At 47.2% G+C, this 14,717-nt stretch overlaps 2 protein-coding genes across 2 annotated transcripts; one reads left to right on the top strand and one right to left on the bottom strand.

Moving 5' to 3' along the window:
- Positions 1 to 269: 269 nt before the first annotated feature.
- On the top strand, positions 270 to 6,081 carry rpp30 (ribonuclease P/MRP 30 subunit). The gene is made up of 11 exons (XM_085285542.1): positions 270 to 417; positions 2,442 to 2,500; positions 2,670 to 2,792; positions 3,078 to 3,149; positions 3,457 to 3,546; positions 3,631 to 3,747; positions 3,831 to 3,860; positions 3,934 to 3,971; positions 4,988 to 5,067; positions 5,146 to 5,220; positions 5,833 to 6,081. The coding sequence occupies exons 1-11, from the start codon at positions 336 to 338 to the stop codon at positions 5,868 to 5,870; spliced, it is 804 nt and encodes a 267-aa protein (XP_085141668.1). The 5' UTR covers positions 270 to 335; the 3' UTR covers positions 5,871 to 6,081.
- Positions 6,082 to 7,386: 1,305 nt separating this feature from the next.
- Positions 7,387 to 10,936, bottom strand: LOC146569181 (uncharacterized). Its single transcript, XM_085285530.1, has 4 exons — positions 10,637 to 10,936; positions 8,417 to 8,512; positions 8,205 to 8,258; positions 7,387 to 8,083 (listed from the first exon to the last, which is right to left on the bottom strand). Exons 1-4 carry the CDS (start codon positions 10,697 to 10,699, stop codon positions 8,054 to 8,056), a joined length of 243 nt encoding a protein of 80 aa, XP_085141656.1. The 5' UTR covers positions 10,700 to 10,936; the 3' UTR covers positions 7,387 to 8,053.
- Positions 10,937 to 14,717: the final 3,781 nt, after the last annotated feature.

Genomic DNA, 14,717 nt, shown 5'->3' with positions numbered 1-14,717 from the left:
GGCTCTCTTTCTCCCTCTGCTTTGTCTCCAGGGGCCACCCTATATATTTATATATAAACATAAATAAATAAAACCACGTTTTTTTTTAACATTAGTAATTCCTTTTGTGCATATTTTTATATTGTTGATGATAATAAATTAATTAAAGCAACAAAACAACCCAAAGAGCCCATTGGGAGCCGAAAGACCCAGTTCTCTAAAAAGATCTTGAATTCCCATCACTATCAGTGCGGTAAAAACGACTTTAATGCTACTTCCGGCTGTGACGTGAGGACTGCTGTTCCCAGCAGCCTTTGCGGCTGCGCACACGTGGTGGAACGGCGGACGGAGGCATCATGGCTGTGTTTATGGACCTGAACGTGTCGTTTCTCCCGGACAGGAGCGACCTGCGCAGCGTCGTGGAGACGGCGGCTCACCGTGAGTGTCCGCGGCCGCAGACAACGCTCTGTTCGCCGGCCTGCCGCTGCTCAGCCGCGGGAACGTAACGCTCCTGTCTCCGGGACCAGCGGCTTTTAAAAATGACTGTTTTTTGAATGGAGTCTGGTGGAAAAGGGCAGGCAAGAAGTTTTCCATCAGACTCCATTCAAAAACAGTCAATTTAAGGTTTCTCCGCGGTTTGCAGAAATGTAAACTAAAGTCTGTACCCTCTATTCCCGAGAGACTGATGATTTTAATTATATGGTCGCAGTTGTTCCGAGTCAGAGCCGTAACACACTGAACTAAGTAACATAATACAGCTTAGAACAAACAGCTCCATAATCAGTTACACACAGTAAATGTATAAGTGTTAACATCGAGCAACTCTTGTCCTGCGGACTTCGTTCCTCTGATAGTGAGGCTGTAACTATCACAGTGTGTTAGATGCAGGTGCGTTATGGATAATCTGTCTCTCACTGAGCGTGCTCCTGTGATTGGCCAGCATGTCATGGAGTGGGTGGGAGGTATTGTCCAGTATTGTCTTTATTTGGTACAACATCCACCTCTCAGACACCACCCTGAGGGAGACCAGTTCCCTCCCCACAACATTACTGGCCTTGTGATCAGTTTATTGAGTCTGTCGGCTTCTGCAACCCTCAACCTGCTGGCCCAGTGTGCAACAGCACAGAGGATGCACTGACCACAACAGACTCGTAGAAAATCCTGAGCGTTGTCTGGCAGATGTTGAAGGACCTCAGAGACGACTCTGGCCCTGCCTGTAGAGGGCAGTGCTGTTTGTAGCCCAGTCCAGTTTATTATCTATGTGCACTCTGAGGTATTTCTAGTCCTCCACAACGTCCTCACGCTGGATTGAAACAGGGGTCACAGGTTTCCTGGTCCTCCTAAAGTCCACAATCGGTTCTTTGGTCTTTGCCACGTTGAGCTGCAGATGATTCTGTGTGACGTCACAAAGGAGTCGACCACAGCCCGGTACTCTGACTCATCACCCTCACTGATGCATCCAACCACCGCAGAGTCATCAGAAACCCTACTGATGATGGAGGTCTGTGTGCAGTGGCTGAAGTCTGTGGTGTGGAGGGGAGAGAACGGTCCCCTGTGGTGCCGATCACCTTGTCAGACACACACTGTGGAAGACGCACATATTGTGGTCTTCCTGTAACAACAGGTAACAACAATCCAGGACACCAGCGAATCCACCTGCATCACTGTTAGCTGATCACCCAGGAGGGTCGGCCTGATGGTGCTCGCCGGCTGGTCCAGCAGACCTGGCTGAGTGGAGTCTTCTCGTTTGTGTCTGAACCTGGTTGTGAGTGAAAGTGACAGATGGGGAAGGGGTGTGGCTGTGGACTGCAGGCTGACTACAGGTAAGGCTGTAGGGGGAGGAGTTTTACCTGCAGTGTAAATCTGGTGAACAACACATTCACTCCTTACCTCTGCCCTCACCCTCCTCTGCTCTCTCATGCTGTTCTGCTGGAGTTTCCACTCCTGCTTCCTCCTGTAAATGTCCTCATCCTCACTGATCTCATCTCTCAGTAACACCTGAACCAGTCTCACCTCCTCTCTGATGCCCTCCACCTGTCACTGAGGAGGGTTTGATGTCTTCAGCCTCTCACGGTCACTTTATTATTAGTGAAACGTCCTGTCAGTCAAGTTTCAATGATCAGCTTTACACCCAAAACAACAAACAACAGCCAAACCAGACTCCATTCAAAAATCTGCAATTTTTAACGGTTTTATGAGTTTAGTTGAAACAAAATGAAAAAGATTTAACGCAGAAATCTGACTCAGCATCAAGTAAGCCAAGGTGCAGATGTAATCTGTGAGCAGCGTTTACACCAGACTCCATTCAAAAAACAGGCCGTTTTAGAGGTTCCTCTTGCTGTGAGTGTGTCCGTGACATTTATGCAGCTGTCAGTGATTATCAGCCGCCTCCTGCTCAGATGCGTTGCATCGCACGGTGAAAACCTTCCAGCCCTCACACATGTGTTTCTGTCCTCCTGCAGTCGGGTTCTCCACCATCGCCCTCAACTACGTATTTGAGCCCACAGCCAAGAAGAAACAGGTGAGTGCACCTGCTGCGCTGCGTTCAGGAACAGCACAGAAACCGTGGAATTAATATTCAGGTTGAACCTGTCTGATTAGCAATCAATAAATAAAACATCTGTGGCTAGTTTTTAACAAAAAGCATCCGTAGCTTCAGATGTTTATTTTGTGTCACTTCCTTCCTGCAGGAGATCCCCACCCCGACTCCGATCAACGAACTGATCGATCAGCTGCCCGTGGTGCAGGGTCGATCTCGTCCAATCAGAGTGCTGAACAGGCTGACGGTGGTGATGTCAGACGCGAGTCACTTTGTGAGTTCTGTAAACTCCGACGTTTCATAAACCTGTAAACTCATCGATCACGTCTTCATAATCAATCTGTAAGGCAGGGTGCTGAGGGGGCGGGGCCTGTGTCAGCTGTAAAGTACATTTTAAATATCTGGATTACAGGATTACTCGAGTGGTTAGAGGCAACCGTGGTTTCTGCTAAAGTTGAATTAAAGAGATTCCAGATTACATCAGCCGTGTCCATGGTTACAGGATGATAATCTGAAGGGTGACAACCTGATTCATGGTTTGGTGTGTGTGTGTTTTCAGAGGCCGAACGCTCCGGAGTACCGTCGCTTCGACCTGCTCGCTGTCCAGCCAACCTCAGAGAAACTTTTCCACGTGAGCTTCACTGACACGCAAACACTGTGCTGTGTTCACTGACTGCAGGACTTTCTGCTTCATCAGCTTTATTTGCACACTTTTAAAATAAATCTGGCTTTTCGTGCTGCACCTGAACACTGCGTAAAAATAACACTGCTGTGTGGTAACACACACACACACACACACAATATACACACATCAGCACCATGATTGGATGCTCAGTTCCAAAACCTCTCATATGCATGTAATGTAACCCTGTGTGTGTGTGTGTGTGTGTGTGTGTGTGTGTGTGTGTGTGTGTGTGTGTGTGTGTGCGTGCGTGCAGGCAGCCTGCATGGTTTATGACATCGACATCATCTGTGTGCCGATGACGGAGAAACTTCCTTTCTTCTTCAAGAGAGCGCCAATCAACGGGGTGACTGAGCATCGTGACCCAGATTATTACTGCGACCGTCACGTGACTGTTTATTAATGTGTGTGTTTGTGTGTGTGTGTGTAGGCCATAGACAGAGGTGTGGTGTTCGAGGTGTCGTACTCTGCAGCCATCAGAGACTCCACCATGAGGCGCTACACCATCGCCAACGCCGTCAGTCTGATGGAGAGCTGCAAAGGAAAGGTGGCGCTGTTTCTCCAATGCTTCCTGTACCAACGACTCGACTTCCTGTCACGTGACTAAATTGTGTTTGTGTTTTTTCTCAGAGTGTGATTCTGTCCAGTGCAGCTCAGAAGGTCTGTGATCGGTGACTGTATTGATCGCTGATTGATTGGTGGCCGTGCTCAGTACGCTTATTTTTGTTTGCAGGCTCTCGAGCTCAGAGGACCGTATGATGTCACCAACCTGTATCCTTCATCAGTACTACTGCGTGTGTTACTGCGTGTGTTACTGCGTGTGTTACTGCAGTACTACTGCGTGTGTTACTGCGTGTGTTACTGCGTGTGTTACTGCGTGTGTTACTGCAGTACTACTGCGTGTGTTACTGCGTGTGTTACTGCGTGTGTTACTGCAGTACTACTGCGTGTGTTACTGCGTGTGTTACTGCGTGTGTTACTGCAGTACTACTGCGTGTGTTACTGCAGTACTACTGCGTGTGTTACTGCGTGTGTTACTGCGTGTGTTACTGCAGTACTACTGCGTGTGTTACTGCGTGTGTTACTGCAGTACTACTGCATGTGTTACTGCGTGTGTTACTGCAGTACTACTGCATGTGTTACTGCGTGTGTTACTGCGTGTGTTACTGCGTGTGTTACTGCAGTACTACTGCGTGTGTTACTGCGTGTGTTACTGCGTGTGTTACTGCAGTACTACTGCATGTGTTACTGCATGTGTTACTGCGTGTGTTACTGCGTGTGTTACTGCAGTACTACTGCGTGTGTTACTGCAGTACTACTGCGTGTGATACTGCGTGTGTTACTGCAGTACTACTGCATGTGTTACTGCAGTACTACTGCGTGTGTTACTGCAGTACTACTGCGTGTGTTACTGCGTGTGTTACTGCGTGTGTTACTGCAGTACTACTGCGTGTGTTACTGCAGTACTACTGCGTGTGTTACTGCAGTACTACTGCGTGTGCTACTGCGTGTGTTACTGCAGTACTACTGCGTGTGTTACTGCGTGTGTTACTGCAGTACTACTGCGTGTGTTACTGCAGTACTACTGCGTGTGTTACTGCAGTACTACTGCGTGTGTTACTGCGCGTGTTACTGCGCGTGTTACTGCGCGTGTTACTGCGCGTGTTACTGCAGTACTACTGCGTGTGTTACTGCAGTACTACTGCGCGTGTTACTGCGTGTGTTACTGCGTGTGTTACTGCGTGTGTTACTGCGTGTGGTGTTGTGGTCCTGATGCTCCTCCTCAGAGCTCTGCTGTTCGGTTTGTCAGACGGAGACGCCAAAGAAGCCGTCTCGTCCACCTGCAGAGCCGCTCTGCTGCACGCAGGTGAGCACCCGGTGCTGCACCTGCACCTGTGAGCGAGCACGAACCCTCTCAGGAAACACTTTGTTTGTTTGTGGTCAGAAACCAGGAGGACAGCCAGCGGAATCATCTACACCACGAGGAGCCAGCAGGAGGCGCCACAGGGCTCAGTAGACGGTAGGTTTAAGTCCGGTTATCTTTACAGATGTTACAGATGTTTGTGCTCTGTGGCGATTGAGCTGCGGTGGAATAAAGTGATGATGAGCGAGTCAAACACACCTCTTGAAACTGGCTGATATCAGACACGTCCATGTGCTGGACGTCCGTCCTGAATGTCACCTGGATGTTCGGGTTTATTGAAACATTTCTTCCTGAAGAAGTGACCTGAGCCGGCTGCAGCGGGACTCACGGTCAGGAATACTCATTTCCCCCACAGACGGTCGTCTCTAAGCCCGTGTGACTGAAGCTTCAGTCCAACACTGACGGACGGCCGAACGTCATGTGATCAATGGCCACATCTGCACAACCTCAATAACAGCATCAGAGGAAATGACCCTGGCCCTGAGATAGTCGCTCTTGGAAACAGACGTTTTGGTCAGAAAGGAGGACATGTCCAGGATGTGTTCTCTGGATGGCAACTTCTGAATGTTCCAGCGTGTAGCAACATAAACGGAACCCAGAGTGGGGTCCTGTGTACCACCGAGTGGGCTTCGGAGTACTGATTGTAAGCTGTGTCATCAGTGCTGAAGATAAACAGGTAACTGACCAGGTGTGTTTCTACCCGAACAGGTGAAACTCCAGCAGCCAAGAGAGCCAAACCAACGTGACCGCGAGAACGACCGACATCGGAGGAGGAGGGGACTGTCAGTTGTGTAGGGGGCGTGGCCGATAGCGGTGGAGGGTGGGGCATACAGTGGAGGAGGGCGGGCCAACTCCGGTTTCTTCTCCTGCCTTTTTTTTCAAATTGTTGATGTTTTTTTTGTTTCTGCTGACAGTTTAAAGCAAATTCTGAGTTTAATAAACAGTTTGAAGAATTCACATTTGTCTCTGTGCAGCAGGGCCTCTGCTTCCATCCTCTGTGCTCCCCAACAATTCAAACAAAAAGTCCATTTATATGCAGATGAAACTGGTTTTTATTTACAATTATATGGAAATTTGGACTGTGCAGCTCTGTGAGGACCAAACTGTGACTCAGCAGCTTGTAGAAGCTCCATTATCATCAGCATTAATGGTTTGCTGTGGTTCACTCAGCTTCGTCTCATCGAGGTTTGCAGCGTTCATTCATGCACGGCTCTCTGAGCTCTGACTGGACCGTAGCAGCAGCTCTGTTCTTTTCTTTTGGGTCATCGTCCTGTTGATGACCCGGTTTGGTCCAAGCGTCAGCTGTGGGACAGACAGCCTCCGAATGTAGAATGCTTTGGTGGGCAGAGGAGTTCACGCTGCTCTCGGATCATCATCCACCGTGCTGATGGCTCGTGTGAGGGGTTCGAACCCTGCTGTGCATTAAGGACAAACGGGTCCAGTCCCAGCTCCTTAGACTATGGACGAGGTTTGTTCCAAAACGCTTTCCAAACCCAGGTTTGCATGTTAGACGGAAGACCCTTTCTCCTGCGTTTCCTCCAAACAAGCCTTACATGTTTAGTCTTTTTCTAACTGTAGTTTCATGAACTTTAAGTCTTTTCCCTGTAAAGACATTTAGGAAAAGATGACAGTAGATGTCTTTCTGAAAGTGCTGTAACTAAGTTTAAGAATATAATCCACCCACTGTTATCATCTTCAATGCCCTGTACCAACACAGAGCAGCTATCTGAACGCTACTCCAACAGAGGTCGATTATCTTGTTAATAATTTCACCTCCTCACTACGTACGACTCTGGATACTGTAGCTCCTGTGAAAACTAAGGTCTCTAATCAGAAGTACCTGACTCCGTGGTATAATTCTCAAACACGTAGCCTAAAGCAGATGACTCGTAATCTGGAGAGGAAATGGCGTGTCACAAATTTAGAGGATCATCATTTAGCCTGGAGAAATAGTTTGCTGCTTTATAAGAAAGCCCTCCACAAAGCCAGAACATCTTACTATTCATCACTGATTGAAGTAAATAAGAACAACCCCAGGTTTCTCTTCAGCTCTGTAGCCAGGCTGACAAAAAGTCACTTTAAACATACGATGTTCAGCTGAGATCTAGAGCATCAACACTTCTCCAGAACGATGAAGGTCAAAGGTCGTTGACCATTAAAGGCGCCACCGTGCTCTCTGAAACGCCCCAGCTGCCATCATCACTGTTCTCCTCGCTTCAGCTTGTTTGTTGGTTTAGTCAAAAGAAAAGGGGGACAAAGCTGTTCACAGTCAAAGCTTTTATTCTGAAATCAGTACAAATGCTGGCCTCAGATAGCGGAAGTGATGTCATCAAAAATAGGGAGCTGCTTTTACATTCAGTCAAATTCAGAGTAAAAAATATACAAATCTGCCTCAGAAAAATAGAAATGTACAGACACGAAGACTCTTATTTTGAAAAACCACATGGATTTTCCTTCCCCTTATAGTAAACTCTCATTAACACCTCGTTAAGCCTTTCAGTCAGTTCTATACTGGAGTTTAAAAATATTCTACTGGCATTTTTCCTGTAAACACATCACAAGTCTTCACCGTGTGAAAGCCCTTTAAACGGAGACAGTGAACGCACCACCACGTCAATCACAGTTATTGATCATTGATTGGACTGTTGCACATATCACACAGGAGAGGGGGTGGGCTTAAAGCTCAGGTAAACGCTCACACTCAGTGGTGTGTTCAGGGACACAAGGACATCAGAGATTTCAGAACTTAAGTCTGAGGAGTACTGCTGGTCCTGAATGCATCACTGGATGGAAACGTTAAACCGTCTCCTTGACAACGATGTGAAGGTGGGGTGGGGCCTTGATGACATCTTCCAGCAGCACCATTTTAGTGAAGCACCTGAAGCATCAATGTGATTGGACGGCTGGTTGCAGGAGAATGGGTGGAGCTTCAGAGGCCCATGATGTGGTTGAAGTGACCCTGAAAAGGCAGAAAGACACCGTTGAGGCTCTCAGCCAATCACGGAGCCACAGAGACGACTCTGTAAGCCTCGCTTCCACAGGGGGCAGAGCTTAAATGTTTCGTGAGTTCGGCGTCTTACCGGTTCTCCTCTGAGACACCTCGGACAGCAGAGCAGAACAGGTGTGGGCCGTACCTGCATACACACACAAGTCACCATAGCAACAGCACCTGTACACCTGTCCTCCAGCTGAACACGGTGAGGACTTTCCACCACGTTTATCTGAAGCTGACCTCTGACCCTCACATCTTAATGACATCTTGTGTTAGTCAGAGGAAGCTCGACGAGCTCACCTGTTGATCCGGCTGCTGATTGGTCGCAGGACTGCTCTGCGACGTCTCCATTGGACAGTCGGACATCTGGAGCTCCGCCTCCAAACAGAGCCGCTTCTGAAAAAAAAAAACCAACATCAGCACCATCAGCACACCTGAGGACCTCACCTGAAACTGTGACCTCACTGATGGGGTGGGGCTAAGCAGGTGTGTCACTTTCCTTCTAAACTTGCGTTTTGGTAATCCAGAAGTACAGCACGCAACCACAGAGGTCATGAAGAAGTCACTGAGTGGCCTCCGTCAGCCCTCAGTTTTCATACCCGACCCGGAGACACGCAGTGCTGCACACCTCCTTTACCCCACGGACCTGCTCTCAGACACTCCCACAGCTGTCACTCTGTCTGTGACGCTGGCTTTAAGAAATCAGTGCTTCAAGTGTTAAAAACATGTTCAGCGCCATCTTCTGTCAGCACGGAGTGTGACGTCACGCGGTTGGTTGGCCGGGCTCACAGGCTCACATTAGTTATACCTGAGGAAAGTAAACAGCAGTGTGAGGGGATCACTGTGGTGCTGCAGCAGTGAGTCCATGTTAAACCAGGATAAGCTGTAAACAGGAAGTGGCTGTTTGGCTGGCTGCACTCAAACAGGAACATCCAGCTGTTGGCCGTGATGCTGGTGTTTGTAACGCACTTTATAAACGAGGACTGTGTCAGACCGACATGCTGGAGTCTGCAGCTGTTCCTCATCGAGCCTGCAAAGCAGATGTTCACGTGCTGCCATCAGCCAACTTTATGCAAAAAGCAAAATGTTCCCAACACAAGCAAACAGTTGTACCGACACAAGATTGTGCTAAACATGTTTTCAAAACCCCAACTTCACATACAGAGTTACCTCTACATGCAGCGTCTCACGTCCCCTCTGACCCGTTGTTTCCCGTCACAGAAACACGTCAGCGTTCCCGTTTCTTTAATGAATCCATGAAGCTCTGTGTCAGTGTACATGCACATGTGTGTGTGCGTGTGCATGCGTGTGTTCAGCCGAGAGAAAGGTTAAGCAAAAGTCAACAATCTTCGGTCGACACGGGCGGCCTTGAATGAGGAGGGAGAGAGTCACAACAAACAGTCTTATTATCTAAAGGAGAGTTTTGTTATTCCCGTCAGCTTGTGCCCTGAGCATCTTCATGATGGAGATGGCAGCTGTTTTGGGGCAAACAAACTGCTTCCAATTTTACAGTTGGTCTAATGTCCGTCACTGGTCACCAGGTCTCTCAATTCCCGTTCTTCTCCAAGATCGCATCCATATTGCGTTCAATAAACACAGTCTTACTCACAGCCCTGCCCATCGTCTGTCATGTCGGCCAGCCTGGTGGGATTTTGAACAGCTGTAGCCGCTTCTTGTTCTTCAATAAGCTGAACCAGCTCCAATCAGCCAGAACTCTGTTATCGTGGTTCTGAATTGGTAGATGTCGTTCATTGTCCTCCATCGAGCGTCGTCAGACACACGACGCAACCGACCATCGAGTATCCGGCAGCAAACGTCTCCGCAGGACAATCGGGCTCTCCCAAGGGTGTCAATTCCATTAAGGGACCAGTTGATCAAATCCATATTTCTTCTTTAGGTTTTTAGAGAACAAGTCTGGGAGACTCTCTTAGGGTTAGAGAATAAGCGAGACTATACAAAGGACATGAAAGCCAAGCAGGAAAGATAAGGGAGAAAGTGCGACTCCCAGAGAGCTGTCAGCTGAAAGCTCTGCTTATCTCAGCGTGGTGCGCTTCGACTTCTTAGGAAGCTGGACAGAAGAAGTGTGAGGCCTAAAATCTCCACGGCAGAGGAACGGGTTCTGAAGACCCGACACAGGACCCGGGAGATGATTTGGACCTTAAGCCCATCAGGAAGCCGTTCTTAATGAAGGGAACGAGGAGGAAAGGCTGAGGTACGAAGATCAGAGGAACAGAGCCACATCTGAAGGTTCAAATAAGAGCTCCAAGCAACCGAGAAGCTGCAGATGTTCCTGCAGATGTACTTGATGTACTTGAAGAGGCTCAGGACTGATGTCACTTTGTAGTTTTTATATTTTGTAGTTCTCTTATTTCGCTGATGTTTCTTCTTCTATGGTTTTTGTTTGGCTCGTGTCTCTGTAAACTGTTTAAATAAAGTTATTACTATTTTTGTCCAAAAACTCTGATGACCCCGGCTACTCCTAATAAACTGCTCCTCCTCCTCCTCCTCCTCAGGTCTTACCGCTTTGGAGTTGCGCGGCTCCGCCTCCAGACTTCTCTTCTTCATGGGGTGCGCGCACTGCATGCTAGCAGCTAATAGTTAGCCTGTTAGCATTAGTTTGGTAGACACTGACCGGAAGCTGCCGGTTTCCCGCCCAAAGAGCACAAACGGAGCCGATTAACCGATCGATCGTTAACTTCGTGCTACCTGACCGACAACTATCCGCTGCTGCTGCTGTTGCTGCTGTTGGCTGACCTTCTGCTGACCGGCAACATGAAGCTCTCAGCATCAAGCCCACCGCTTCCGGTATGACACGGAAACAGCTTTTCACAATAAAAGCACTGACGGTTTCGCTTCCGCCTTATTTTTGTGTGTGTATCTGAATATGTTTATATATATGTTCAAATATCTGTGTGTGTGTGTGTGTGTGTGCGCGCGCGCGCGCGTGTAAAAGGCTGTGTCTCTTCTGTGCTGAGAGCTACCAAATAACAATCTGTTGTGTGAACACATAATGATTCTTCTTTTTCTTGAACCCTAAAAAGAAGAAAAGTCATCTGATTTTGAAATTTTAAAAAGAAAAGGTTATATTTTTACTGTGTTTTTATAATAATTACACATTTCAGTGTGTATATTCACTCCATTTAGATAAACTTCAAAGTCCTGAAAGTTGTCACTTTCCTGCATCACAGCAGCCAAACGTGAAACACAAACTTAAATCAAATAAAATCATACATGTGTAAGTCTAACATAAAGGCTTATCATTCAAGGTTAAAAAGAGAAACGAAGAAAAAAAATAAAACGGCACATTACTTTTATTTTGAAGCGGAACTTGTTGACGTTTCGCGTGTTGATTTGACATTTTTAGGATCGCCTCGATTTCAAATACTGTGACGTGAGGCAGACCATCCAATTAAGGTGAGGTGATTGTCTTGCGAGGTTCGAAGAGAATTGAAAAGATTTATTTATTTATTTTTACTGAACAGTCTTTAAGTTACAAACATGTTCATCAAGCAACCCAAGCAGCAGTCCTGAAATACATAAATAAACTCTATTTAATTATTTACAATTATCTTGCACGTATGCTGCTGGTCCCTCTGACACTTTTAAGGCCTTCTTTTTCTGCAACTCTTTTAAAGGCAGGAAAAGTTGGAGAAAGCTTTCAAACGTCACATATTTTGTATTCTGATCATCTCCACGATTGTAAATCTTTCCAGTGTAAATTTCTTTTCACAGGAAGAGAAAAACATCGTTTCGTGCATTTTGTTTTTACTTCTATTGTCCAGAAAGTTGCAATCTTTAATTCTCAGATGAGGAAAAATCTGTGTTACGAATACTGTAATGATCCTTTCGTTAAAGCTAGCAGGTTAGTAGAGAGCAGTTCACTTTAAATGCGTCCTTAAAAGCAGAATGACGTCGAACCTTTCCATCCATGACATGGACCCTGGTCCAAACTCTTCCTTTAGAACCTGGCTGTGCTTCTTTTTCATTACATATGTGCAGCTTAAACTTAATGACACCTTTCATTACTTCAAAGTCAAGTACAGTCATACTTCCTGCTTCTACTGGACTTTATTGTCATGTTTATTGTTCCAAATAAAATTCTAACGACTTTGGTTCCTTTTAATATTTCATTTTGATGCTTTTCAATCAATTGTTGGATAAATGAATCTCTCGATCCATCGTTCTTATAGAATAGAATAGAATAGAATACAATAGAATAGAATAGAATAGAATAGCCCTTTACTGTCATACAATGACATCGTGCATGAATAAAACATAAACAGCAGACAGCAGGAGGAAATAACAGACCGGAGGGAGGCAGAGAGAACAGGCAGCTTGGACGTAGTAACAAAATATGAATAAGTTATAATGACAGTAGTTAATATTATTTATTCTTTGGTAAAACACACTGAGTGTTTATCTGTCGTCACTGTGATTTTCACTGAAAGCTGTAAATGTTTGACTTCATGTTTATCGAGTATGGTGCTTTCGGTGTTTTCATGCATTTCTCCACATTTACATGCAGACCAGATGCTTGTGAAGGTTTTTTAAATCAATCTGTGTCGCCTGCTAATGACCCGTGATAATGATATTAATAATGTGGTAATTGTGATATTTCTATTTTCCTGTTTTTATCTCTCGAGTAATTCAGCTGCTTGAGTAAAAAGAGGGCTGATGTGTTCCTTTTAACAGTTGTTCCTGACTGCAGGGAGACGGCTCTCATTTTTACGGCACTGAAATAATATTTTCAGGTCTATAAAATGCTTTAAAGAAGTCCAACACTGAAAGCACACACCAGAGGACAGAACTGATCTCGTCACTTCCTGTGTCGGCTTTAAAAAGCTGCTCGGCGTAAGGCTGAAAGTGTCCAGCAGGTGGCGGCAGAGCAGCGCGAGTGAGTTTGGCTGGGCTGACGAATCTGTGAGGCTCAGGTGACGCATTCAAAGACCGAGACCAGAGTTTTAAAAAGTGAAACCAGAGATCGGTGAGTGACAGCCTGTCACACAGTGATGTGAAACAGCAGCTTCATTTTGAAACAGCCGAGAAGATCGCCGACGTTGTCATACAGCGATGAAGACTGTTCACCTGACCTGAGCGGAGCGATGAAGAGGATCACAGACAAGTATCAGACCGTGTAGCTCTGAGAGGATCGACAGACGAAGGCAGACGTTTAATAACTGCAAAAACAGCAGCTGTGGCTGTTTCCGGGTTCTCTGCGTCATGAGCTGCCGCAGATGTCGAGCTCGTATGTTGCTGCAGGTATCTGCAGCTCGGTGTGAGCGCATGAATTAGATGTGAAGAAGAAGAAAAGGAGGAGGAGGAGGAGTGATCCGCAGAGATGGAAACAGCTGTTCAGGAGGTGTTCTCATCCACAGCTCGCTGTCTGCAGGTATCAGCAGTGAAATCAGTGGAATGAGCCTTTACAGGAAGCTCTTTGTGATTTCAGGGGTCAGAGGTCAGCTGATGGTGAGACAGGCGGCGTGCAGACGGCGTCTCTCTCCCGAGGCTCGGTTAAACGAGTGGAAGCTGTTTAGAGCAAACGGAGCGAAAGAACAAGGAGAGAGGAAGGAGTGCGAGGAGCGAGTGAAGGTCAGCCGAGTGCTAAACGCTGTTTTAGATTCTCCCTCAGGCCCTCCACGCCTCCTCCCACCTCCTCCCCGCTCCCCGGCCTGCTGTCGTCCCTCCGTCCTCGCCGGCTCCGCCTGAATTGTTTCACATCATCTTCATGTTGAAGTATTCTGAGCGGAAAATCTTTGTCCCGAAGGCCCGAAACACCACACGGCAGCTCCTCCTCCGCCCAAACAAACAGCCTCACCCTGCAGAGCCTCCATCTTCACCTCCACCTGCAGTTTGCTCGTCTTCAGCTCGTTCACCGGACCTGCAGAACCTCAGCAGAACCTGGCGGTCTCTCGGTGTTTGTGTGTTTCTGATCTGGAGTCAGTGAGGTCCTTCAGGTGTGTCTGCAGATCCTTCAGTGGACCCGCCGACTTCCTGTTCGCTCTCTGTGAGTCTGATTCTTTCCTCTGACTTTCGTAAATTCTTGCGGCGTCACACGTGAGCATCCATGCCACAAGCATCTGTATGCTGATTGGTCGGGACCTCGTTATAAATGATGTCACACCGCGTTACCGTTATCAATATCACCGGGCAAGCTGATGCACAAATCCCAGGCTAGTCAAAGTGAAGCTCCGCCCACTTGTTCATGACCCTCTTGTGTTTGCTAATAAAGGTCGCAGTCACATGATCATTTTCCCCAATTAGTCAATCTGACCCTGGAGCATGGCGCCACGCCCACACTGGCAGGGATTCACAGGAAGCGAATTAGTCTTGTGAAGTGGGCGGGTTCAGAGAGAAACTACCAATGACAGCGCAGGATTGATTAATGGGATACAAGCTGGTTAGAGCGACCAGCTGCCAGCTTCACGGGGCGGGAGCGGATCGATGATGAGCTCATTTATGACCCGCCTCCACCGAGTTTGTCCACATTTGATCTGCTCTGACTGTGCTTACGAATAAAGTTTTGTGTTGCATGTTTGGCCGCTGAGTCGGTGAGAATGTTTCCTGCGTTCAGCTTCCACGGTCTGTCAGATGTTCTGATCTT

This window comes from Mchenga conophoros, linkage group LG8 (genome assembly GCF_057382185.1).
Source record: "Mchenga conophoros isolate Kocher_MC1m ecotype Shallow Benthic linkage group LG8, M_conophoros_male_GT1.1, whole genome shotgun sequence".
In the NCBI taxonomy this organism is placed as follows: Eukaryota; Metazoa; Chordata; class Actinopteri; order Cichliformes; family Cichlidae; genus Mchenga; species Mchenga conophoros.
The sequence above is the reverse complement of the archived record's forward strand: the minus strand, read 5'-3'. Positions and strand labels throughout refer to the sequence as shown.